This window comes from Crassostrea angulata, chromosome 3 (assembly GCF_025612915.1).
Source record: "Crassostrea angulata isolate pt1a10 chromosome 3, ASM2561291v2, whole genome shotgun sequence".
Taxonomy (NCBI): domain Eukaryota; kingdom Metazoa; phylum Mollusca; class Bivalvia; order Ostreida; family Ostreidae; genus Magallana; species Magallana angulata.
The window spans coordinates 48,975,474-49,001,183 of record NC_069113.1 but is presented as its reverse complement, the minus strand read 5'-3'; the positions used below and the strand labels follow the sequence as shown (position 1 = coordinate 49,001,183).

General features: G+C 34.4%; 2 protein-coding genes across 15 annotated transcripts in view; one reads left to right on the top strand and one right to left on the bottom strand.

Annotated features, from left to right (window-relative positions):
* Positions 1–9,978, bottom strand: part of LOC128177583 (uncharacterized) — a 38,085-nt gene extending 28,107 nt beyond the window's left edge. The window contains exons 1-2 of one of the 4 annotated variants that reach the window (XM_052844350.1): positions 2,353–2,529; positions 1,507–1,586 (exon numbers count right to left, since the gene is read on the bottom strand). In XM_052844350.1, the coding sequence (XP_052700310.1) occupies positions 1,507–1,586; positions 2,353–2,529 (257 nt within the window). Of the gene's footprint in view, positions 1–1,506; positions 1,587–2,352; positions 2,530–9,901 lie in introns of those variants that run through there. The other 3 variants (XM_052844351.1, XR_008242848.1, XR_008242846.1) reach the window with 3 other exon arrangements.
* Positions 21–25,587, top strand: LOC128177580 (calpain-B-like). 11 transcript variants are annotated; one of them, XM_052844337.1, is made up of 20 exons: positions 21–107; positions 206–700; positions 8,734–8,803; positions 10,420–10,672; positions 10,989–11,157; positions 11,559–11,639; positions 11,760–11,860; positions 12,177–12,424; positions 13,362–13,525; positions 14,889–15,103; positions 15,857–15,893; positions 17,580–17,648; positions 18,762–18,788; positions 20,621–20,756; positions 22,534–22,592; positions 23,078–23,146; positions 23,412–23,490; positions 23,864–23,980; positions 24,132–24,190; positions 24,481–25,587. In XM_052844337.1, exons 2-20 carry the CDS (start codon positions 275–277, stop codon positions 24,505–24,507), a joined length of 2,406 nt encoding a protein of 801 aa, XP_052700297.1. In that variant the 5' UTR covers positions 21–107; positions 206–274; the 3' UTR covers positions 24,508–25,587. The 11 variants fall into 11 exon arrangements, with proteins under 11 accessions (XP_052700297.1, XP_052700298.1, XP_052700294.1 ...); XM_052844338.1 differs by lacking the exon at positions 14,889–15,103 and adding an exon at positions 14,181–14,392; XM_052844334.1 differs by lacking the exons at positions 17,580–17,648; positions 18,762–18,788 and adding an exon at positions 19,398–19,520.
* Positions 25,588–25,710: the final 123 nt, after the last annotated feature.

Here is a 25,710-nt window from a genome sequence, read left to right as displayed (position 1 = left end):
CCCTCGTCGAAGAAATAGAATCGTCCGTTCCGGAAGCGATCCGAAACGTTCATCGTGGGCAGTACACTGTACAGGGAAAGTGTTGATGCTAAGAAGGTAAACACACGGTAAGCAGTAATCTGTTTTGTTTTCTCTCCTTATCAAATGATAACGACATCTAGAACTGTTAATCGCCGTTGATTACAATTAATCTTTGGTGCTTCAGCTTCAGGTGTAATCGCGGCGTGTGAAAACTTTCTGCAGCTGTCGGCCGGTGGCAGAGTTTAGAACCAAGATGTACACAACCAAAACAACCCGTACAGTTCGTACGTTCTACTCGGATGGGCGTGGCCCACCCAAAGTGGAGACCAAAACCTTCACTTATGGTGGCGATGGGGGTTCATCAGTTAATGGAGGAATTAATATCCAGGGTGGAGGCGGACGCTTCCGAATTCGAATGGGCGGGGGTGGAGAAGATGGGGGTGACCAGCCTAGCTACAGCGCCCCAGCCTTCTCGCAAAGACCACAGGTAATCGGCAGGCCCTCCAGAAAGGATAAGAAGGACCCGTTCTCTGGGGTTATCAACCAGAGTTATGATGAGATTAAAAAGAGATGTCAAGAGGAGGGATGCTTATTTGAGGACCCTGAGTTCGACGCTGAAGATTCCTCCATCTTCTTTAGCAGGGCACCCCCTCGTCCATTTGAATGGAAAAGACCACATGTAAGTTTTGTTTTTTGTGCAAATTGTACAATAACCAGGTGTTCGTTTTTCAGCATGAATGTATGCATTCAGGAAAGGCCCACTCCCAGTTAGATTTTTTTTTTTTTATTAATAATATCGAAAAAAAAAGTCCCTGGTGACAATCTTCATGATTGTAGCTAAACAAGTAGATAAGGATGTCTTATTAGTCATTTATCCCACACTAATGAGACCAAACCCAAAATTTATTATCAGACTTTTAAAAGGATAGACACTCTTGATCATGTACAGAAATTTAGATAGCTACCTAGGGGATGTACTTTAAGTAATGCAATTAGCTACATAACGGAGTGTTGATGTGCATTGTATAATATATACATGTACGTTTATAGATATTCACTTCTAAGGTTTTAAGGATGTCAAAACATCCTTATACACTGCTATTTTAAGCTTTGTATCACATACTTAAACAGACTACACTTGATTGTTCATTTTCCCTGTTAATGCTGTTCGGATTGAAAACACCTGTCATAATGAAGAATACACAGAAAATGTATGCACATTACTCATTATCATCAGTAGTTAGTTCATTATATGTACGCATTGTACATTTCCAAACACTTGTTTAGAGAGTAAGAGGAAATAAAGGCTATAGCTCTACAAAGCAAATTCATTAGGAAAACTGGCACAAAGAAATACTTATGTTTCAACTGTAATCAATACACTTGACTGCATAAAAAAGGGTTTTTAAAAGCATTATGTTCCCTTTTGGAGAGGGTGTGCGATTGAAAACTTGAGAGGAGCTTTTAAATGCCTGCATAAATTACCTCCCACTCCAATTGATCTTCTCTTGAAGAAATTCTTTAAATTTTCTGAATCTATGTAGCTTGCATGTACAGTGTTCTGGCTGTATTAGATATAAACAGAAGTCAGACTTCAATTCAACGTTATTATTTAACAAATGAAGATTTAATCTCAGAGGAATAAGGTTACTCAATGAAGGCAGGATCTTCGGCCCTGGGCCATGAGATAGTAAAATCAGGTGTGTAAATCTTGTCAGATCAGGGTGTCATCTTCATTAAAAATGTCAAACTGAAGACCCTTTATGATAGATCGGTGCAAAACACACACTGTCATGCTCTGTAAACCTTGGGAAACAGAAGGAATTTATAATACAACCAGGGTTTGTTTTTAAATGGCTTGATATGGTAGACCGATGGTTGGCTTGAGTGTGCATGATATAATGTCTTGGTTATATTTATAGTGGAAAGGTCCACATGGTCAGAAGAATGGTCAACAAAACACGTCTCATTGCAGTACAAACCTGTTTTGCTGATGGGCACACATGAGGGTTTTTTTTTTTTTGGTTAAAGAAATAATAATTAAGGTTTTACAAGGTTACAAGTGCTACATTCTTGGTTTCTTATGAATCAAAAACCACATGTTAATATTACATATAAGACCATCATTAATAGTAAGGTTGTGCCTGTTTTAACTTTAAATCTGGTTACAGGAAATTGGAGCAGATCTTTTTTCAGTGGTTTAAAGTTGTTTCGGAATCCCCTATTTAGTGATTAAATCACCCCACTCTTCCTCGAGGGAAAAGTTACGACACAAAAGATAATATTTACAGGAAGACTTCACAATTGAAAAAAAAAATGTTTTATAAATACCTTAGACTGATTAAAAGTAGTTCCCACATTTAAAAAGCTCATTCTGGCGGATCCCTGATGTGAAATTGGGTGTAGAAAACTGTACATGTAGTCCGTGTTTACCAGGCTATCCCAGTGTTTGATTAAGCTTCGATAGCCACACGATAACATTCCAAAAACCATTGATAAATATTTCATATCCACTGACAAACAAGCCTCAACCTGCTCTTGGAGTTAAAAAAAACCTGATGATCTTTTAAAAATCGAAGTTGATTTACAGTTGGATTTTAAAGGAGGGCCAATTGGTTTTCAATTCATACAGTGGAGGGATTTTCCAAAAAGGGAAATGTCTGAGTATTACAGTCATTATCAAAGTAGTTATCGAAATGCAATTGGAGGAAGGCATTCTAGAAAAGAAGACAAGGATTTAATTTCTGGGATCAGAAAGCAGCATTTTGAGGAGATCAGGGAGCAGTGTGCTGCTGAGGAGACTCTGTTCGAGGACCCAGAGTTTCCGGCTGAGGATAGCTCCATATTTTTTAGTCGGGAGCCCCCTAGGGCATTTGAATGGAAGAGGCCCCATGTAAGTTACTTAGACAAAAACATAACTGCATTTATATTTGAGTCAGTTGGAACAATGCAGATAATCTGTTGTGTTGCTGTAATGATTAATAATGACTGGAGCCCTCTTGGGCATTTGAATGGAAGAGGCACATAGAAATAACATAACAGCATATACATATACATTATTTCAGTCTGTTTAAGCTCTGCAGATAGTCCTTTGTGCCACTGTAAATATTAATAATGACTGTCAGCTACAACACTCAGTTTCATGGCTGACTTAGTCGCTGGAATTCAGGGTATACATTCTATTTTAGAATGCTGTTGTTACTTTAAGAGATTATATTTGCTTCATTGATAAAGTTGGCACATGGTGTAATTAACTGATTGAATAAAGCAGTCAGTGGGGTAACATTATTTCAGGTGCCATCAGGCGCTATGCTATAGTGTGGGGGAGAAAAGAGGTGCAAAATATTAAAATTATTATATTTGCATTCAGCATTCAGACTTTCCTGCATGCATTTAAAGGTTTGTTGACAAGCAGCTGACAATATGCTGAATGAGCAGGACATATTGATCCAATTTATCAATTCTTTACCCAGCACATGTGCATTACCCTGTAGACTTTGATCTTCTCTCACTGTTGTGTATTGCTGTGAATATACATAAACTTTCTGCCAAGTTTCTATAGAGGTGCCGCCTGACCTTCCAGACTGAATGATCTGTGTGTTTGTTAATAAACAACCTTCACCAAATTTCATATTTTCTGCAACTCTGCAATATTCAATTCCATCAGTAAGTAGGCCCTTATTAGAAGTTGTGGAGTTATCATATTATCGTATTAAGCTGGAGATCACAGAAATATATGTTATCACAGAAATAGAACTGCAGGATTCAAACATTAGCTGTCGATGGCTGATGTGTTTTGTTTTTCAGGGAAGAGTACCGCTGTAGAGCTCATAATGCGTAGATTCAGCTATCTGCCAACATTTCTGCACATAAATCTGTTTTTTGTTACCTTGAAGATAATAGCAGTATTGTATTATCATTATTCTATCACAATATGCATGACAGTGGATTTCACAATATGTGTACTGATTTGGCTTTTAAACACTAAGTTTGAAATATAAATTTTATTGTAGTGCAACTTAATATATTAAAATGCATTCTTTTGGAGAAAAGACTAACATGCATTATAAGAAGTCTTTCTTAAGCAAGATTGAACCTAATTATCAAGAAGACAGCATGTCCAAAATGATTTTCTCATTGTGTAAATCTCATTGCGAACTGTAGATTGACTTCTGTCCCTGATCAAAGCACTGTCCCTGCATTCCTATTGTACAAAGTAGTAGATAATACACATTAGTGGACTGTTATTCTCCACCCTAGGGGTCTGCCTCTGACATTCTCTGTCTGCTTAGTACCACAGAAACTAGGGCTTTGTCAGCCATATGGCATAGCTTCCTATCAGAATGCAATAATAGAAAAGAATCGAGTGTATTGATTGAGAGCAGCATGTACCATATGTATTGTGAAACAACCAGAGTTCACAGAGATCCGCTAGCAATTGTCAAGGTTACAGACTGGCTAATGGTTGAACATTCTCTGGATTGAACAACATGTAACATAGATTATATTATTTATGGTAGACAAAACCAACCCAGGCATACTGTGTTGATTTAGTTGTTTATGTACAAGCTTGGGGGACAGACTGATATGGAAGTCCATACAAGTATGAGTACCGGTACTACATTCTTAATCCTTACTTTTAAAAGACATCAAGCTGTTTACCAGCAATATACACCATATTTATTTAATTTTTTATAAAATTCACTGTAGACAGCTGAGAGAATTAAATTTAGATAATCTCTATCATCCTGCAGGGTTCCTTTCCCAGGACTGCATCAGTAGAAGGGTATTGCAAGAATTTTGTGCTGGTTAATACAGCTGGTTGTTTGTATTGGAAATGTCCCAAAATATTTTAATAATTTTATGATCATACATGTACCTATAAAAATATGTGAAGTGAGAACTTTCTTTTGCATGTACATTATGTTCATCTTAAAGGCTTAGAAGCACACAAAGAATCTGTTGTTAGTTTCGAGATTACAACATACATCTCAATAGCTGCAAGCGAAATCTTGCCTTCACCCTCTTGTCATGCACTGATTTTTTTGTTGAACTGTACAATGCTGGAATTCTTGCAGAATTTTTCACATCTGCATGCAGAGGAACACTGTGTACCTCTATCAAATACGCTTTAGGTATATGAACTGTCTGATGAGTAATCGGGCAGCAGATACAGCTGCTGGGGAGAGGGTCTCCCCCATCCTCTTAATTACCTTGTGGCAACCTCATCAAATGTTTACAAGTTCACATTCTCCCAGTCAGATAACTTTTAAGGCTGGAGATTATAGTTGTACAACATTTTACGTAGTGCTGAAGGGAACTTTCTGCTTTGAAAATTATATCTCTCAGAAACAGCAGGCAGCTAACCAGGAAGAAAAGGCTATATTGCACAGTTGCTGTATTTATCTAGTCTATGACTTTGTCTCCTTGTCCATTGTCTAAATCATCAACTTTTGCAGGAAACATACACACGTGTACACTAGTGTAACATACTGTCTGCACAGACGGGTTTCAGTTTTTCTAGCCAAACCATCATGGCTTTGAAAAGTTTTCAAAGAAGGTTATTTTTTCAGGGTGTTACTGTATCGATGACACATTTGTATCATTTTCAGAAAGCAATTTTAAAATTTATGATTTAATTTTTAGCTCACCGAGACGAAGTCAGGGGGAGCTTATGCTATACCCTCGGCGTCGGCGTCGGCGTCCGGACCTGGTTAAAGTTTTTGTTGCAGGTCCTGTATCTAAGCTATTACTTGTCCTATCTTCACCAAACTTGTATGGATGATGCATCTGGACCTACTTATGGACTTGAAAGACTTGGATGCTGAATCTGAGTCCTAAATTTCAGATGCTGGAGGAGCTTAAGGTTGTTGGACCAGGTTAAAGTTTTTGTTGCAGGTGCCCTTTGATAGCAATATCTAAGTTACTGCAGGTCTGTACTTCACCAAACTTGCATGGATGGTGTGTCTTATGATACTGATGCACCAGACAGGCTTGAGTGCTGAATCTGAGCTATAGGTTTCGGATGCTGGAGGAGGTTAAGGTTTTTGGAGCTGGTTAAAGTTTTTGTTGCAGGTGCCCTTTGATAGCAATATCTTAGTTACTGCTGGTCCGTACTTCACCAAACTTGCATAGATGGTGTGTCTTATGATACTGATGCAACAGGCAGGCTTGAATGCAGAATCTGAGCCATAGGTTTCGGATGCTTGAGGAGGTTAAGGTTTTAAGAGCTGGTTAAAGTTTTTGTTGCATGTGCCCTCTGCTGATTATATCTTAGTTACTACTTGTCTTAACTTCACCAGACTTCCATGGATGATGCGTCTTATGATACTGATGCAACAGGCAGGCTTGAATGCTGAATCTGAGCCATAGGTTTCGGATGCTGAAGGAGGTTAAGGTTTTTAGAGCTGGTTAAAATTTTTGAAACAGGTGCCCTCTGATGATTATATCTTAGTTTTTACTTGTCCTAACTTCACCAGACTTCCATGGATGGTGCGTCTTATGATACTGATGCACCAGACAGTCTTGAATGCTGAGTCTGGGCCATAGGTTTCAGATGCTGGATATGGTTAAGTTTTTTAGAACAGGTCACATGTTTGATAGATAATAGTACTTTTTCAAACTTGCATAGTTGATTAAACTGAAGTATGAATGAATCACAGAGGAAGCTTCAGATGCAGAGCTTGATCTCCATTATCAAGGATGCTAAAAAATATATCTTAGTTATTACAGGTCCCAACTTCACCAAACTTGAATGGATGGTGTGTCTTATGATACAGATGCACCTGACAGGCATGGATGTTGAATCTGAGCCATATGTTGCGGATGCTGGAGCAGGTTAAGGTTTTAATTGCTAGTGCCCTATCTGATGATGATATCTTAGTTATTACTGGTCTGAACTTCACCAAACTTGCATGGAGATGCGTCTTGTGTATACTGATGCACCTGACAGGCTTGAATGCTGAATCTGAGCCATAGGTTTCGGATGCTGGATGAGGTTTAGTTTTTTTGGAACAGGTCACATGTTTTATAGATGATAGCTTGCATAGTTGATTTAACTATATTATAAATGAAACGCAGAGGTTGCTTCAGATGCAGAGCCTGATCTCCATTATCAAGGTTGCTAAAGAAATCTCCTACCTCACTCAAACCTGCTCGATAGATAAATGTGTTTGTTGATAAATGATATAACATGATTCCTACGATATAGTATTGTATGGTATGAAACAATATTGTTTAATATGATACAATATAATATCATATGTAATATTATAAAAAGTTATATGATATGATATGATATTGTATAATTTTTTTGATATTTTATGTTATGATATTTTATCATGATATCCTTATGTATAGAATTGTATATTATGATACAGTATTGTATAATATTATATTGTATTATTAATTTATTATTTAATCACATGATACTATTACATAAGATATTGCAAAATATGATATTGTATCCTATGATACTATATTGTATATTCTATAATATTGTATCATACGATTTTGTATAATATGATATTAGTTTCTGTAATATAGAATTATATCACATGAAATTGAATAATATGATACTGTTATATGATATCGTATCATACGATATTGTATAATATGATATTGGTTTATAATATGATATATTATCTCATCACATGAAATTGTATTGTATGATATTGTAAAATATATTATTGTATCATATGATACAATATGTATAATGTAATATTGTATTATATAATATTTTACTTTATCACATAATATTGTATCATTTGATATGAAACAATGTTGTATCAAATAATATTGTATCATATGATACAATATCATATCATGTATCAAAAATGATACAGTATCATACAATATCATACTATATTACACAATATAATATCATATGTGTCAATGTTATGATGTATTATGTAATATGATATTGTAATATTAATACTATATTGTTTTATATATTATGATATTGTATTATTTGATCAAATACAATAATCTATAACACAATACAATGTCATATCATATGTTACAATATTATATCTCATCATTGTTTATTATGATATATGTTGTAAATATGATAGGATGCAATATTTAATTTTATATTATTGTATTGATTAACATATGAACATATGATTATCATACAATTTTTTAACAGATGATATACGATATTGTATCAAAACAGAATCCATGAATATCCAAGATCATAAAGTATGATTTTCATTTAATATGATAAAGGTGGTCTCATAAAGGTGAAGTCTCATAAGGGTGATGTCTCGTCTCGGTGAGCTTTGTAATCTGTGATTACCTATGTTATTAATTTATTAATTTATTAATTTTATTTGCAAGTTATTTTTATCTACCTTTAAACAATTACAAGTGTGCTATAAGCCCACTTACTACACATATATATATTCATGCATGACAATTTTACTAGTATTTTGCAATCTAGCTATGAATAATTAAAATTATGAAAAATTAATATTGGTTACCATGCTTTGTCTAAATCATTTACCAGAAACGTCAAAAGATAGGTTTACAACAAAAAAATATTGACAACAAAATTATTGCAAACTTTGAGAACTTTAAAAAGTAGCTTTCTAGATTTATAGTATCTGAACTTAAGTCTATAGTTCACCAACACCACAGAAGAGCTTATTTGTTAAACTTGAGTCACTTGTTATAGTATTTTTATTGATATTTTTTTTTATTTGCTTCGTATAGGAGATTTGTGACAACCCTGTGTTTATTGCGGATGGAGCCAGTCGATTTGATGTGCAGCAAGGAGAGCTTGGTTTGTACAAGACCCTAATACAATTTGTTCTTCTCTTTTCCCAGTACATGTAAATTCTTCTTGATCAAGCTTTCAATTTTACAAGATGCAAATATTTGTGGCAGAATTTTCAAGATAGGTTAAAGGGACTTAGACACGATTTGACTTAAAATTTTCACATTTCATTTTTCCATTTTCATTGTTTATAATGATGAATATAGAAGTTTATAATGTTATGATCTCAAAATTTGAATGTCAAATATCAAGTTATAGACAAGATACAGAGTTCATATTTCTTTGTTTTGTAAACAAAGCTCGAATATTGTCATTGTTTACATATGTGTTGTATTGGTGTAAGTTTCAATCAAATGTAACTTTCCTTTAATGATAATAGTATTTATGAAGATATTAATTTAGTTTGATTTGTTTTTTAAACATCATTTTGTCTAAGAAATGGATTTTCTCCTCATTTCATTTTTTGTAAACAACTACAAGACTCGAGCTTTGTTTACATAACAATCAATTCTTACCTCTGTATCTCGCTTGTAATTTGCCTTTAACATTTAATATTTTGGTCAATCATTTAAAATGCACCACTTAACCATTTCATACATAAAAAGTAAAAATAAAATTTTTGATCTCAAAATCGTGTCCAAGTTCCTTTAAAATGACTTAAAATTTTTTTTTTATACATTTGACATCAAAGGGATCCTTTAAATAGCAATTACGGGTATATAGAATCAATGACTTTCAATAGTGCTATTGATTTTGCAGTACATTTATTCAAATGTTTTTGTCTTCTTTCCATGGTTTATTGACATTCAATTCTCACAACATGAAAGCTGGTAGATGTTTACCTCATAGCTAGTACAGTGAACATCAAAGGCATTAAATGGCCTCTCTTCATTCAGTGCAATATGACTGTAGTCACACTATGAGGTGTATACTGTGGGGACGAGTGTACGTAGTCACACTCTACTACATGTATTGTTAAGACAGATATGACCCTTTGACTTTATAAAACCCCTTACAGTTGCACTGGGCCTGACTGTAACATGACAGTAATGGTCAGATGTCTGAAGCAGACAAATTTACCCTAGCTGTCTACCAGTAGCTTACCTCACTAGGGGATGCTGACTCCACTTCTCTGTATGACTGTCTGTTGACTTGTGTCATCAGTTCATCAGTTACACCTGATGACCCTATCCCATGATGCACTGAATTTCTTCATTGCTATACATTTTTGGCACATGTTTACAAACGACTTTTTGAAACATTTGTTGCAATTGAAAATGCATTGAGCTTTGCATGGTAAAGCTACAAGTTGAAGCTCTTTTAAATGACTGGACTTTCAGTATGATGTAACTTTCGAGTAATTCAAAACAAAGTAGAATTGATGCTCGCTTTAAGTGAAAAGTGCACTGTTCATATAGGCACACAGCATAGTGTTGGACAAAATTTGCTGTTGATTTCTTGGCAGCCAACAGTGGCACAACCTAGCCTACATCAAATTGCTGTTTAACAACAAACAACCAGTACCTTGTCAATGGTCTTGTTATAATGTTTAAGGAAATGTACAGGTCTTACTTTAGAAATTGCTGACATTATTATCAGAGATGTTTCTGTTTATCTATCAGGTGACTGCTGGCTCCTGGCTGCCATTGCCTCTCTAACCGTGAATCAGCGACTGTTTGCGAAGGTGGTTCCTCCGGACCAGAGTTTTGAGGATGGCTACTGTGGGATGTTCCGCTTCCATTTTTGGCGGCAGGGCGAGTGGGTGGAGGTGGTGGTGGATGACCGTCTGCCCACCTACTACGGCCAGCTGACCTTCATGCACTCTGTAGACAAGAATGAATTCTGGAGTGCATTGCTGGAGAAAGCTTATGCCAAGTATGATCAAGTCATAGTAACTATAATAGAAAGTAAACAGTTCCTGAAAGATAATGTTCTTGAACCATGCATTGTAAATTCCATACAATGTATTATTTTATTTGTATGATGGCATTGGTTTAATTAATGTGAACATGTAGGTCAATAGAGTGGGTAAGACGTACTGTTAATACATGTATGTTTTGAAATAGATAATTAATTTACTCTCACCATCATTCTGTTATGATAAACAGTAATTTCTACACTGTAGTGGTCCTTTTCTATTGCCAATGCTCAATAACGTTTTGTAATAAGCTATTTTGAATTTGTTTTCCAGATTGGAAGGCTCGTATGAGTCTCTGAAGGGTGGCAGCACCTGTGAAGCCATGGTGGACTTTACAGGGGGTGTGTCCGAGTTCTTTGACCTGCGTAAAGCCCCGCCCAATCTGTTCAGCATTATGTTGAAGGCCAGTCAAAGAGGCTCCCTGATGGGCTGCTCCATTGATGTGAGTCTTACTTGTACTACCTAGTGTGAAGGTTGTAAGAAGTTTGAGAAGTGTATACAATATTTTTATCACCAAAAGGTCCGGCCTTGGATTATTTCATTATACAGTTAAACTTATATTTTAACTTTTGAACGTTATGAAATGGAAACATATTTGATTTCCTTGAAGGCCAAGGACTTTTAAATTTCAACATTAAACTCATTAAGGTCAAGGTGATATCATTATCATAGTGTACACTGAATCAAGGTTATTCAATTCTCCTCAAAATTTGAACCAGAAGAAATTTATTTGTATTGAAGATTGAGGACATTTCAGATGCTTGTGTGCAAAACTTTATAAAAGTGCTGCTGCATTACAGTGGCTGAATGTGTATGGTTAATCTTTTTAAATCTCTGTTGAAGGCTGACCCCAACCAACTTGAAGCTCGGTTAGCTAATGGCCTAGTGATGGGCCATGCCTACAGTATCACTTCTGTCATATTGGTATGTACTTTTTTATCACCCAAGCCCAAAATCCTGACATTACTAATGACAAGTTTTTACTAAATGATGATTTACAGTCCTGGGTATGTAGCATTGCAATGGTTGATATGTTTATGACAGATGGACATTGAGACCCCCACCATGTCGGGAAAGATCCCAATGGTCAGGATCAGGAACCCCTGGGGTAATGAGGCTGAGTGGAAGGGCAGATGGAGCGACCAGTAAGTCTAGGGGCAGGTCCTACAGGACCCAGTCACAGGAATCTCTTGTTAAAAATTGTACCAGTATTAAGTTTTTATGTCAGCAAACTAGAAATTCTTATTTGTAACATCAAAATTAGGAAATTAATTAAGAGACTATAAAATTAGCAATTATGGAAAAGTTATTTGCACTGATATTGATAGTGTTATTTTGCTATAAATATATGCTGCAAAATATTAGAAATCAGAATGACCTTGATCTGATGGATCAGTATAAATTTTATAAACTAGTATACTAGCTATGCCTATATATATCTATATGTGTTTACTTTATTAGGTCGAGAGAGTGGTCCCTGATCCCAGACTCTCAGAAGGACTCCATTGGTCTGACCTTTGATGACGATGGAGAATTCTGGATGTCTTTTGATGACTTCTCCAAAAATTTTGAGAAGTTGGAGATCTGTAATTTGGGACCTGACTCCCTGGAGGAGGATGAGCTGGACGGGAAGAAGAGATGGGAGGGGCACACAGAGAATGGGGAGTGGATCCCCAGGGTCAATGCTGGGGGCTGCAGAAACTACCTTGGTCAGTCACAGGAATAGATGTTTTTTGTTTTGTGGCAGATTTCATTATCAGTCACAACATTGTTGAAAAGTTTGTAATTTTTTGCGAGGAAAAAAATTATCACAGTCAATGTAAGTTTATCTGTAAAATTTTCATGATTTACAGTACAAGCAAAAGATCAAGATAACTGTAATGGTTTTACATATGCAAGGAGTAGCGGTACTCTAGATCAAATCAAAATCAACTTAGGTGCTTTCCTCCTTTAGTCCTCTAGCACATAGCCAATGGGATTTGGCTTCGCAAGCCAATGACAGCATGGCTTGGAAAGATGCAACAAGATTATGAAATAAAATATTATCAAAAGATGTAAAAAAGGTGATAACAGAGAAGTCTGTCGCACTAAGTCTGAAGCTTAATTGATATGAGAAATGTTACGAAAAAGGAAGTTTGTTGATTGCTCTTTCCAACAGTGGCATTTCAAATCAAAGATTAGGGCTGGAGCGTCCTGTTGATAATTAGGTCAAATGTGGCAGAGAGATTTTAACAGTATTCAAATTTATTGCTTATTTGTTACTTTCTTATTTTATATTTTAAAATTTGAATATTCAATTGAGGTATACCTGTTGCATATTTTTTAAATTTTAAAACAGAAACAGATTATTTTGAAATTAAATATTTTTTGCTGTATTATAGTACAGTAGATAATGTCTCAAGTCAAGACGGAAGTTTAGACACATAAAGATATCAAAATCTGCATTATTTTGATTAAATCCATGTCGTATCTTGGTCGGGGAAGTTTAAAACTGACTATTGTTACCATCTTATGATAGCAAGTCACTCTGTTAATTCCATGGCCTCAGTATAAATTTCTTTTAAGACGAATTTAATAGACATTTTTGGACATGATGGTTGAAGTATCTTTGATTTTCATTTATATTGGCCTTTGTATTTTGTACAGACACCTTTTGGACAAACCCCCAGTATCGTGTGACCTTGACCGACCCTGATGATGATGATGACGATGACCTCTGTACCATTTTGGTGGGCGTTTTACAGAAAGACAGAAGAAAGAAGCGCAAGGAAGGACTAGACATGTTGACCATTGGATATGTCATTTACAAGGTATGACAAAATGGCCTCAATATATTATGACAGGATTTTGGTTCATCATTTGTATAGGTACATTGTACTCATAGACTTACATCCACAGATTCCTCCTCTATTTCTAAATAAATGTGATTTTATTCGTACTGTTATTGACAAAATCATATCAAGATATTAATCAAACCTTTGTAAAGTAATTTGTTGGTGTATAAATACACCAATGAAAACTAGGGCTGTAACTGAAATTTGTTCAAAAAATGATTGACCCGAACATAAAAACCCAAAATCAAACTGAAAATTATGCAACCCGACTCGACCTGACCTGAAATAATTTTGGAACCATGACAGCCCTAATTAAAACATTTGAATAAGACCAAGAAATACTTGTAGTGGAAAAGTTTTAGGAATTAAGTTGTTTTGAAAGAGCACTGATCATATTTCTATAAAATGATAAAAATATTTATTGAGCTGCTTATTGTACATGAAAAGCTAGTTATGATTATTTTACAGGATGAAAATGCATTCATGAATTATTATGAAATACATATTATTATACAATCTTAATTGATATATGGCATGTTTCAGCTTAGCAGAATGCAGGCAAGGGAAAGACAACTCTGTCTCAGAGAGATATAGTGCACTAACTATGGGGCATGTTTGATTTGTGTTGTAGCTGGAGGATGAGGTCCATGGTCCGTTAGATGTTAAATACTTCAAATATCATGCCTCGTGTGCTAAGGCTCCCTCCTTTATTAATCTGCGAGAGGTGTGTGGACGACACAAGCTCTCCCCAGGAACCTACGTAATTATTCCCTCCACTTTTGAACCTCACCAGAAAGGAGAGTACCTGGTTAGAATCTTCACAGAGAAAGCCAACGAGACAAAGTGAGCATCAGGTGGCTTAGTGTTACAGTGGCTGTAGTGTTACGTTACAGTGGCTGTAGTGTTACAGTGGCTGTAGTGTTACGTTACAGTGGCTGTAGTGTTACAGTAGCTGTAGTGTTACAGTGGCATAGTGCTGTCATGTAGTAGATGTAGCTTTAGTGCTTTAGTGCTAGTGTCTTTAAATGTTGTGTTACTTGATGAATTGATGAAGAAGAAGCAAAAATTTTTTGAGATGAATTCCTTTTCTAATTGTGTACTTCATTAATACCTGTTTTGATGACAAATGAAGATAGAAGTATTTTTTTAAAAAGTTATTCTCCTGTGCTGTTTTCTTCACAATTCATAAGTTGATGTAGTTTGCTTTCAGCTTCATTGTCCAGCCATGGTGCCCTTTGTTGTACATCTGTAGAGATGGTTAACTGTAAACAGTGTATGTTGGGTAGATAAGACCTGAATCAAATCTATGTTTACTAAACTCACACTAAACTCACAATAGATACCAGAAGGATCTGGGGCGGGCCCTCTACCCTTGGACTTTTTCAAGTACAATGCCTCGTGCGCCAAGTCTAATAATTTCATCAACATGCGGGAAGTTTGCACCCGACACAAGCTTCCCTCGGGACAGTACTGTATCATTCCGTCAACGTTCCAGCCTCATCAGCAGGGAAACTTCCTGTTGAGACTTTACACTGAGCAGAGGGCTCACAGCCAGTGAGATTGTATACAGCATGTGATATAGTCTGTATCTGCACTTGTGTATATTCACTTTCAGACCACCACCCCCTTATTTAATAATACTGTACAATTTTCTAGCATGGACTGGTAATTAAGGAAGTGTTAAGATACTTTGATAATGTATTCAAATTCAGAACCCCAGTTCCCATCAATACTTTTTAGCATGAAGACACTTAAAACTTGACAAGTAAAGGGAAGTAACTGCAGTATTTTACATGCAACACAGCTTGAATGTGCCAATACCCCAGCTCTGCATTTTCCTACACAGTATGAAATGAAAAGTGATGTGGAAAATAATGCACCACCTTTATACCTGTCAAAATATAAAGTACCGAGATGGGAGGGGCCTTTGCTGTTCATTCTATGGTTTATTTACCCCCCCCCCAACCATTGTCTGTATTTTTTCTCTATGTGTACATGTGTTGATCTATTCAAACTTGTCCTCATATATAGCCAGTTTATTGCTAAAACATATTCATGTATTGCTTTGTATGAATGTATGCAAATTAAGAAATGAAAATTTAAGTACATGTACCATAATCAAATATTTTAAAATGATTTATAATAATCAAAGTTTTTTCGTAAATTTTTTCATAAGTGGCCTGCACATCAGAGCAGGTATTTTCTCTGGTTCAAATGTAATAAACACAAAAAATGTAAAATTCTTTATTTCAAGATATTTTTGGATTAGGATAGTTTAAATTAATTTTCTTAATTTTCTGATTTTAGTGAAATGGATGAAGAAACTGGAATTATTGAAGATCAGGTAAAGTTTCAGACTTATTCTTCAATTATGTGTAAACTAATCATAATTAAGATGGATTTTTAAGTTCTATAACTCAGATTCAAATATACTTTACATTGTATATGATTTTAATAATTTAAACTTTGAAGTTCCCCAACATTAAAACATCTGTGTCGATGTGTGTAGCTATTCATTGTGATTTATTATCAATGTGATGTTTCTTTGTTTCCCTGGACAACAAACAGGAAGAGTGGGACATACTGAAAATGTCACATTTTATTTTACTATAATAAGTCAATCATTTAGTGCAGGGACCCATATTATGATAATACAAGTCTTACAATTAATGTTCTGTGGTTTATTCAAAATTTTATTTGTTTTTCAATAATATTTAAATTTTTTAAAAATTAAAGGAAAAATATGAAGAAGTTAGAATGCCATGTAAATTTACCCATTATGTGAAGCAAAGCTTTATGGCATACAACTGCTGTTAGCTACAAGGGGTATGAAAAGTGATTTTGGGTGTTTTTGATGTCACAAATGAATGTACTACAGGAATGTCAGCCCTGGGGTCTTCAGGTTGTTGGCGTCTATAATGTCGTCAATAGAAAGGTTTTCTCACCTCACGAATACGATGTAAGTCAGTTGTGCTGTTACGAGTGAAGTTTTCTACCGGTACTTGTTCACAAATTGAAAACCAGCTGTCATTTTTTTTCAAAGAAAGGAACCAATGAGTTTAAGGATTGTATTGATGCTTTAGAGGGGTATATGAAGAGATATCCCCAATTCTTTTCAGCCAAGCTTATTTGTTTTTGACACAGATTTTTTCTGTGTATTTTGAATTTCAGCTTCATGTTTGTTTATCTGTAAATAATGGCTGTGAGTTTGTGTTTGTTCACTGAAAATCTGTCCTTGCATTGTTTATCTGTTTCATTATTAGATCCAGTTAAGCTTGAAAAAACTTACCGGTAGGTAAAATTCATAGGTGGGAAAGTGTTAATGAGCTTATGAATTAAATGCAGTCCTGGTGACCAGAGTATAATGAATTAGCCGGATATACTGTTATTGTTCTCTAGCCATTTTACTGGTTTATTGATATATTTTTAACAATAATTCTTGGAAATAAGACCATTTTATACCAACAGATTTTATTGAAAAAAATGCTTACAAGTTTACTTCATATGGCAGGGAGACAAAATTTTTATAATGTTATTTTAGGTAACAAATAGACTTGCTGAAAACAATCATTGAATATTACATTTGTATTTTAGAATATTCATTTCTTTCAAAAGATTGTCTATCATAATTTTTTTTTGATTAAACATAATCAGTTTTAAAACAAAAAATGAATAGACTCAGACATTTTCAGCTGCAGATGCTTGAAGGCTGTAAGAAAGGTGAAATTAAACAGACATTTTATTTGACCTGATTACTCTTACTGCAATTGTTGCTTCCTCTTGAGTGAAAATGTGTGAGAATCTTTTTCAGCTATAAAATGTAACCAACAATTTCTTATCCACAATATATATATATATCAGAAACAACCTTTTATTATTAACAACAGATTCAGTGATAATTTCTGAGTATTTTATTTTTATTTCGTCATTAATTTTAATTTTTTTGAACCTGATAAATTTTCATGACCAGTTTCAATTCTAAGATGAATTAAAATTGAAATGATTAAATATTGCCACTTTTGTTTGTTAGCACCAGGATTGTTTACGACCTGTACTAGTCCCCACCGTAGCTAGTGCCCCACCCCCTGCGGGGAGGCAGGTAGTAATGCATGCCATGTGTGATGAATTCAGCCCCTCCCAATTCTCTTGTAACTCTCCTGATTGGTTGAAGTTTTGTTTACAGGGAAGGGAAGTTTTTGCTGAGGTTGTTTCAATACAATGTCTATGCTGGTGCATTATCAAGATTTTTTTGTTAGTGAACACAGAGTGGTCTTCTTAAAATAAAATAGGTATGTGCGAGGTATTTTACTAATTTTGTTGTTTAAAATGTTTCTTGTAATGAGAATAAAAAAAAAGTTAGCAGGTCATCATGTTGAAGATACAAAAAAAAAAAACCATTTCTATTGCTGTCCTGAATCTTGTAATGTTTAAAAAGAGCAGAGCATTCAAGTTATGCTTAATGAAAGTTGAGAAGCAAGAGTCATGTGGATGAAATAATGCATGTAGTCCAATATAAAACAAGAATTTATGAAGTGCTCATAGTAAGACAGTGATAACCCTTGTTCCCATTTCGTGCCCTGGTTTTAGTCTTTATGCGTGTTGAGCCATTGTTGACTGTACACAGAATATCTATGATCTTTCAGTCATTATGTCTGTCTCTTATTTGTCTCCTTGTGTCTGACAAGGTCATGTCGACATCTAGACAAGGGTCAAGGTCGTTTATATCCTCAGAAACAAGCTTTGATTGATTCAGAATTTGTTTGAACAGGTTTGCATGCTTGAGAATTTTTTCTGTTTATGATACAACGGAAGTGTGTTGAAGCATGGTATTCCTTTGTATGGTGGTGATTTCATCATCATATATCTTTCAAAAATTGTGCTGAGTTTTGTTGCCCAAGGAAGGTAATGAAAATTATATATTTGTTTGATCTTTGGATTTTTCAAAATAATGTAAAGGTTTTTGTTGAGAGTATTTTGTATGAAGAGAGAATGCTGTGGCAAATTTATCAGTTGTTGGATGGAATGGCATCAATTTGTGTTTTAAAAAATGCTTAAAAAATTAACTTAAGATGAAGATGATATGTGTAATGTAAGTTAATACATGTATAACAATATCATATGTCTGTGGTAATTTGAATTTTATAGATTCTGTATGTAATGATGTAAAATGGTGTCTTTCACTAATATTGTTTTATGTATTTCTGTCTGCCAGGATGTCCCCAAAATTCCTGGTGCCAGAGTAAGTCACTGTGTTAGAGTGATCCCAACATGTATACCAAGTTTGGTGTTAATCCGTCACACAATTTAACTTCGCTCCTATTTCGCAAGATTGAGAAATTATCTGGCTTTTTCACAAAATATGAATAATCCTGTGTGAATTCATTTTTTAACTAAGTTAATTTTTTTTTTAAATAATCATAAAGTTCAACAGTTATGTGTCCAAAAATGTTAATAAAAGATATTTTAAAAGTACTGTATGTGAAAGAATAATTGTGTGACATTGTGATGAGGTTGTATAAGGATGACCTGAGATTTTATACGGAGTATTGATGTTGTTTGTTGTAAACTATGATACCATTACAGTATCTGAGACCTACCTACAGCATGTTGTATGGATTCTTCAAGTCGATTGAGAAGTTGTACGTTATGTAGTATTTATTGGCATGGAAACTCAGTTAAATCCTTTGTAATCATGCATCTTTAGAAAGAAGACTGTTCCATCGAATTTGTGCAATCTTTTATTAGTTTTGCGTTTAAGATATACATTTACATGTTCTACAATTACGGTGATGGACCATGCATTTGTGATATTAATAGAAAGCCTCTTTTATATATTCTTTTGGTAAAGGGACAAAAACCTAAACCCAAGGTCAATGGCCAGAAAAAGCGTGTGGAACACTCTGTCTCCCCCTTACCAGGCACTAACTGCACCAGACCCGAAGCCCTAGCATTCCTTAAAAAAGCCTTACGAGTAAATCTGGCTAGAGAGAATTTATATTCAAACTATCTCTTTTTCATTTATCCATTGCACTCTCTTTGACTCTTAGTCATGACAATATGAAAAAGATTCGTCTTCCTGTCATTAGTCTAATTACACGGTATATCAAAACTTTACTATGTATGTTAGAGTTCCTTGCAGATGGCCCTTTCTTTTAAAGATCCTTTGCTAGACTTTTGAGTACTTAAATACGATATTCACATCTTACAATTATATATCTGATTACAGTGTATCTGTTAATATGGAGTTTGCTCATTTTGTTGCTAAAGCTCTTATTGTCATCTTTTGTGTCATGCATGAATCATCACAAAAGGATGTCTCCCTGTTTAAGAGGAATAAGATTATTACATGGTCCTTTGTCCTGAATCTGATTCCATCAAATATATTTAGGAATATCTGAATGATCTATTGACCATGCCAGGCTTGGATTGAACTGTCCTTACTATTGACTCTGTTATCCATCAGTATCATCTCAACTGGATTTATGAGATGTGTACAGTTGTGAATTCTTACCAGTTTTGCATGATTGAAATAACGTTTGTGTACCTTTTGAATGTTGACAGAATAACATTGTTACATGTATAATATTACTACTATTTGAATACATGTCTTTGATAATGCTGTGATACACATAGACTGTTTCTGTTGAATGATTTTACATTTGTCTTTTTATTAATCAGCATATGAGACAATTGAGTGCATGAAAGAATGATAAACTATATTATAATTACATCTATAAGATATTTCTAAGATATTTTTTATTTCACATTTTGGGTTTTTTTTATTGAGTTAAACAGCAAAGTTTAGGTGTCTAGTGTTTTCATTTACAACTAATATACTACTATGATTTATAACTTAATATTTTTTCTATTTCATAGAAATGAATTCATTTGTTGAGTGTGTTTTTATGTGTATTGTACTTACATACATGTTGATATAAACTGACAGTAGTAAAGTTTATAGAATATAATGCAGCCATTTGTATTGACTTCTTTTGTACATGCAGGATTCACTCAGTAATAAATTGCTTTGTATGACACTGATTGGGGTATCCCCGCTCTATTTTTATCTAGGAAATTCCGCCACCTACAGAGGAGGAACAGGAACAAGAGCAGGCCCTCAAGGCGAGCTTCCGCCGGGTGGCGGGGGAGGACATGGAAATAGATGCCTACGAACTCCGAGACATCCTGAATGCTGTGTTTACAAGAGGTATAAAATAACATCGGATAATTTAAATGGTTAAGAATTTCGATCAACAGAGACTTTTTCTAACAATTTAAGGTTTTTCATTGAACATTATATTAGGACGTCAATTTCTTTGTTGACATCATAGTAAGTAAGCCAAAGCTGTGATAGCTAACTCACCAGTACTATAATACTGGTAATAAGGTGATGATCACTTGTTAAGTTCACATAATTGACTGTGTTTGGAATTTTATGACTTTTTAGAATTTGAATGAAAGCAATTGTGCTAATGGAATGATGAAGGCATTTATTGCATGATGGTTGGTAAAAAAATGTTTTTAACAAGAGTGCAATAAATGTGTTTGAATCATTACATTTATTTATCTGAAGAGAATAACATCATTATTAAAAGGAATATGTTATCATAGCATAACTATCGCTACATGGGAAATCATATTTATTAAAAATTTATGAAAACTTATTTTAGATATCATATTTGTTGTAAACGTGTCAAATTTCAAAGAAGTTCTATGATTGTGTACAATTAATATCATTCTGAATGTGGAACGTTTTTTGCTGAATGTGGAACGTTTTTTGCTGAATGTGGAACGTTTTTTGTAATTGTGAATTTGTGTGACATAGCTTAAGTACAAACAATTATTACAAACAATTATTGACATTTTACTAAAGAGGGGAGTGTTGGTAAGGCTTGCACTATATGTTTAAGCACCGGAGCATTATACATATGTATAAATTAAGACACCAGTAAAGCTAATGAGTCTGACAGTACGCAGAGTGTGCATGTGTGCAGCACAACCCCAGTGTACTGTTGCTTTAAGTTTATGATGACTCCATAGATGTTGTCAAATCACAACACAGAAAGATGCCTTATAGAATCATAACAGATTATATCATAGAAGCATAATTATACTTATCATTAATTGTGAGAGTATATACCTTATATTCATGTACCTTGTACGTTGGATATTGTATAGAAAATGTGGTTCACCTGCATGCTTATTTGATTTACGAAAACAAATGCTAAAAAAGTGTGCAAACTCCACTCAATTTATTCCCCTTTTGCTTCCAATCTGTATGGCTAACCTGAGCCAAAATCATCAGTAATTCAGTGAAGGTTGGTTGTGAAAAGCAGTAATGTGTCATTATTTTCTATCGGCTTTTGTTACTTAAAATTTTTATGCATTTTACTTTGTTGATAGGGCTACTTATTTTTTTCTTTTTGGTTGAAATTTTAAATAAAAGTTTAAATAATTGGTATTCATTTTTGCATAGATAAATTTTTGAACAGTGCAAATAAAGTCATAAATTCAAGTTCATTGCAATTTTGATTTTAAGATTCATTGACCAACCAAGCCCAAAATATAGATATAAACATTCATTTGGAAGTAATGAATAATTCTGATGCTGTTTTGGCTTGTACTTGTGCATGCTTAGTAATGTTAGTTTGATATATGATATATAGAAAATGTACCAATTATGTATATTACTAGTATATACATATACTTATATATGTGCATAGTATGCATGCACATTAAAGAGGTATTGGAAAGAATTAGAAATGTAACGGCTAGGATTCTGTACGTGAACATGCATTTGCAATCTTATAAACATACAGTAATAGATGAATGTTATTTGAGCATGAGATAAAGAATTAATGATAAATGCATATGATAGTGTTAGGCAATGCATGCAGTCTTGTTTTAGTGAGGAAAAGACAGATTGTTTAGTGATTGTCAATTTTTACCTGATATTGAAAGCTGCTTTTATGATCTCATTACAGAATTCGCCTTTGATGGTTTCTCCATAGATGTTTGCAGGAGCATGGTGGCCATGCATGATGTATCCTTTTCCATTATTACTGTTATATAATACTAAAAGATACGAAGTACTGTACCAGTTCTAACAGTGCGTACCGGCAAATATTGGTATAGTATTGGTATAGAATCTTGCCAGCCACACACTATGCAGTCATTTGAGATTGAGGTGAAATACAGTTAAACGACAATTTGAGAGGATCAGAACGATACACATTGCATAGAAATATACATAAAATCAGCACAAACATTGCAATAACTCTGAATTGAATTTTACCTGCCCATAGTGAAGGAATTACATATATATATATGTAAAGCACAGGGAAATTCACCATATTGGTGATCCAGCTCCGCCCCAGCACGGGGTTTAACTCAATGACCCCTTGCCTAGTTGTTTGAGTGATTAGTGCACTGGCCAATCACTGCTGAGGTCATGAGTTCAAATCCAGGCCGGGGTGGAGATTGGTTTTTTGTGCTGGCGTTTTGTGCTTCTTCCTTAACACACTTAAGGGTGACCTGTCAGGAAAGTTAGGATTCGATGAATTCAAAGTTCTTTGGGCTGATTTAAGAAGATGGAAGGTAATGGTTTTTTCCAAGTACAAGTATTTAGTCTTTGTATGTGTAAGCTAAAATAGCTTTCAGACATGAAAATTTTGATTTGCGGAGAGAAACTGCTAGTGATTTGCAAAACACATGAACTTGAATTGCAATGCATGTTTTCCAAATTTTTATCACATTAGATCCAATACATTAGAAACATGATCAACATGTAAATGAATACATAGATAATAAAGGTTGACTTAGAGTTGAAATGTTTGACCTGCGTTGTCTCGTCTCATTGTAGGGAGTGTTCAAGGAGTATGACAGAGACAAGAGTGGTAATCTTAGTTCCTACGAGCTGAGATCCGCTCTCCACGCTAGCGGTAGGTGGAGAAAATGGCAAATTGATATTATCAATTACATGTATTGAAAACCTGACTTTTTTTTTCAGAATTAACAATTTTACCCAGAGTATTAAAATCTAATTTATCACAGGCAATCATAGTTCTTATCAAAAATCACTTTTCATGCTGAATATAATTGCAAAGTAAAATTGAAAAATGAATTATGCTCTGTAATATACATTTGAAAATGTACATTTGTTCATCTTTTTCATTAAGTTTACAGTAGATAGCTCATAAATTGAGCTTTTGCTCTATGCCACAATGTATGATTGCCAAACCTGGAGGTTTTGAAGCTTTACAGATTTTGTTCTTTCACCTATTATTTATTTATTTTTATTATTAATTGATTTAGGTTTCCGCTTGAGTAACAGGACATTCAGTGCTCTGGTCATGAGGTACAGTAGCAAGGATGGAAACGTGGAGTTCGGAGACTTCATCCTGTGTGCCATCAGAATGAAGACCATGCTGGGTAAGGGGAACAACTCTGTCATCTCTCACACATTTGGTTGGAGGGGCATGCTATATTTGCAATGAATGGACATTCAAACAGTTTTTGTTATTGGGAAATAATATTTTAATTGTTATTGGGAAATCATATTTTAATTGTTTTTGCATTTCAGCCTCTTTCAAGAACATTGATGTGGAAAATTCTGGGCATGCTGCATTTGATCTGGACAGTGTGAGTAGAAAATAAGATATATTTTGAATTAATGAGGAGATTTTTAGATTTACTCTGATCAGCAAAAATATTTATTCATTTTGTTTTCACCCTCAGAATACAGGGTCTTGAAAGCTGTTTTGTAATAAGTCATCTTCAAGAGTAAAGGGTCTTAAAGCTGGGGTTGTTTTTAACTTGTCAACTTCTATGTAAAGTTTTCTAAAGGTTGACAGCCTATAAAGCTCTCCTGAATATGTTATACATAAATGTTTTGAATGTCATATTTAAAATTTGCATTTTCCCCCTTTCAGTTTATCCAGACAGTAATGTACTCGTAAACCGTGGGAGTTTTCCTTCTGATGTGCTTCTGCTGCTGAAATTGGAAGCGTCCAAACTTTTTGCTGATGAACAAAAATCCTTGCGGATATTATTTGAAATCTAAGCAAATACAATAACAATTCATTTCTGTTGAGTTGTTCCCTGTTAATTTTTGTTGGTTATATTATAGGGTTAATGCTTCTTGCAGTTTTCTATACATGTAGTGTTTCTGTTAGCTAAGCATGAACTACTGGTGGAATATTAAATTATCATGTTTGTTTAGACTTTAGCAGCAGAACAGTGCAATAACTGTTGATACCTCAAGAGTTTAAGAAGATGTTACTTGTATTTTGAATCTCCTTTCTGTACAGCCTTAGATCTTAATATAAACGCTTACTACATATCCCTTATTCTTCCTTTTATGTCATTTATATTTTGTATGTGTATGTCTCGTAGATTGCTTTCTTTTGGAGGTCAAGGGTTATTTTCCTCTGTTAATTTTTACACCAATGTGTATTTTTACCATCTTTTTTTTATTAAATATTACACCTTTAATTCAGGTTATTTAAAAAAAAAATTTCAACCGTTTAACATATATTGTTAATATTGAAAATTTTATTCCTTTGAGTCACCAAAAGTTTTGTACAGCACAATTGTGTATATGATTCCCTTTATGGGTGCCTCAACTGTATTGGATTTATTTTGTATCTTCTAATATTATGATATTTTTCATGGTGCTGAAGCCAATTTTGCCTAATTTTTGGATACATCTTAAATGAATACTCTAAGAATTGGGAATGTTCCACTTTTCTTGTCACGGTTCAAATGCATTTTTTCTCAATTTTGTTTTACTCCTTATTAATGACACTGTTCTTATTTACCGTATATACACCCACTATTTGATTGGAACTGACTTTGTAGATATTAGATGTTGTCATAACTTCTTGTTTTATATTTACATATATTTACAATGTTGTCATAGAACTGGCAAGACATTTGGTTTTGGGGCTGGTTATTGTTGGTAATGTTATGTTACAACAAATTTGTCCGTTCACATCTGTTGCAGAACCCTAAAATACGGAATAAAACCATTTGTCTGATGCTCTTTGTTTTCTTTCTTTTGTTCAGAAATGCATGCAAAATACTTAAAAAATCAACAGCAAGGTAAACAGTTCACCGGGATATGCAATTGGTTGGTCATGTGATGAAATCCTGTGAAGTCC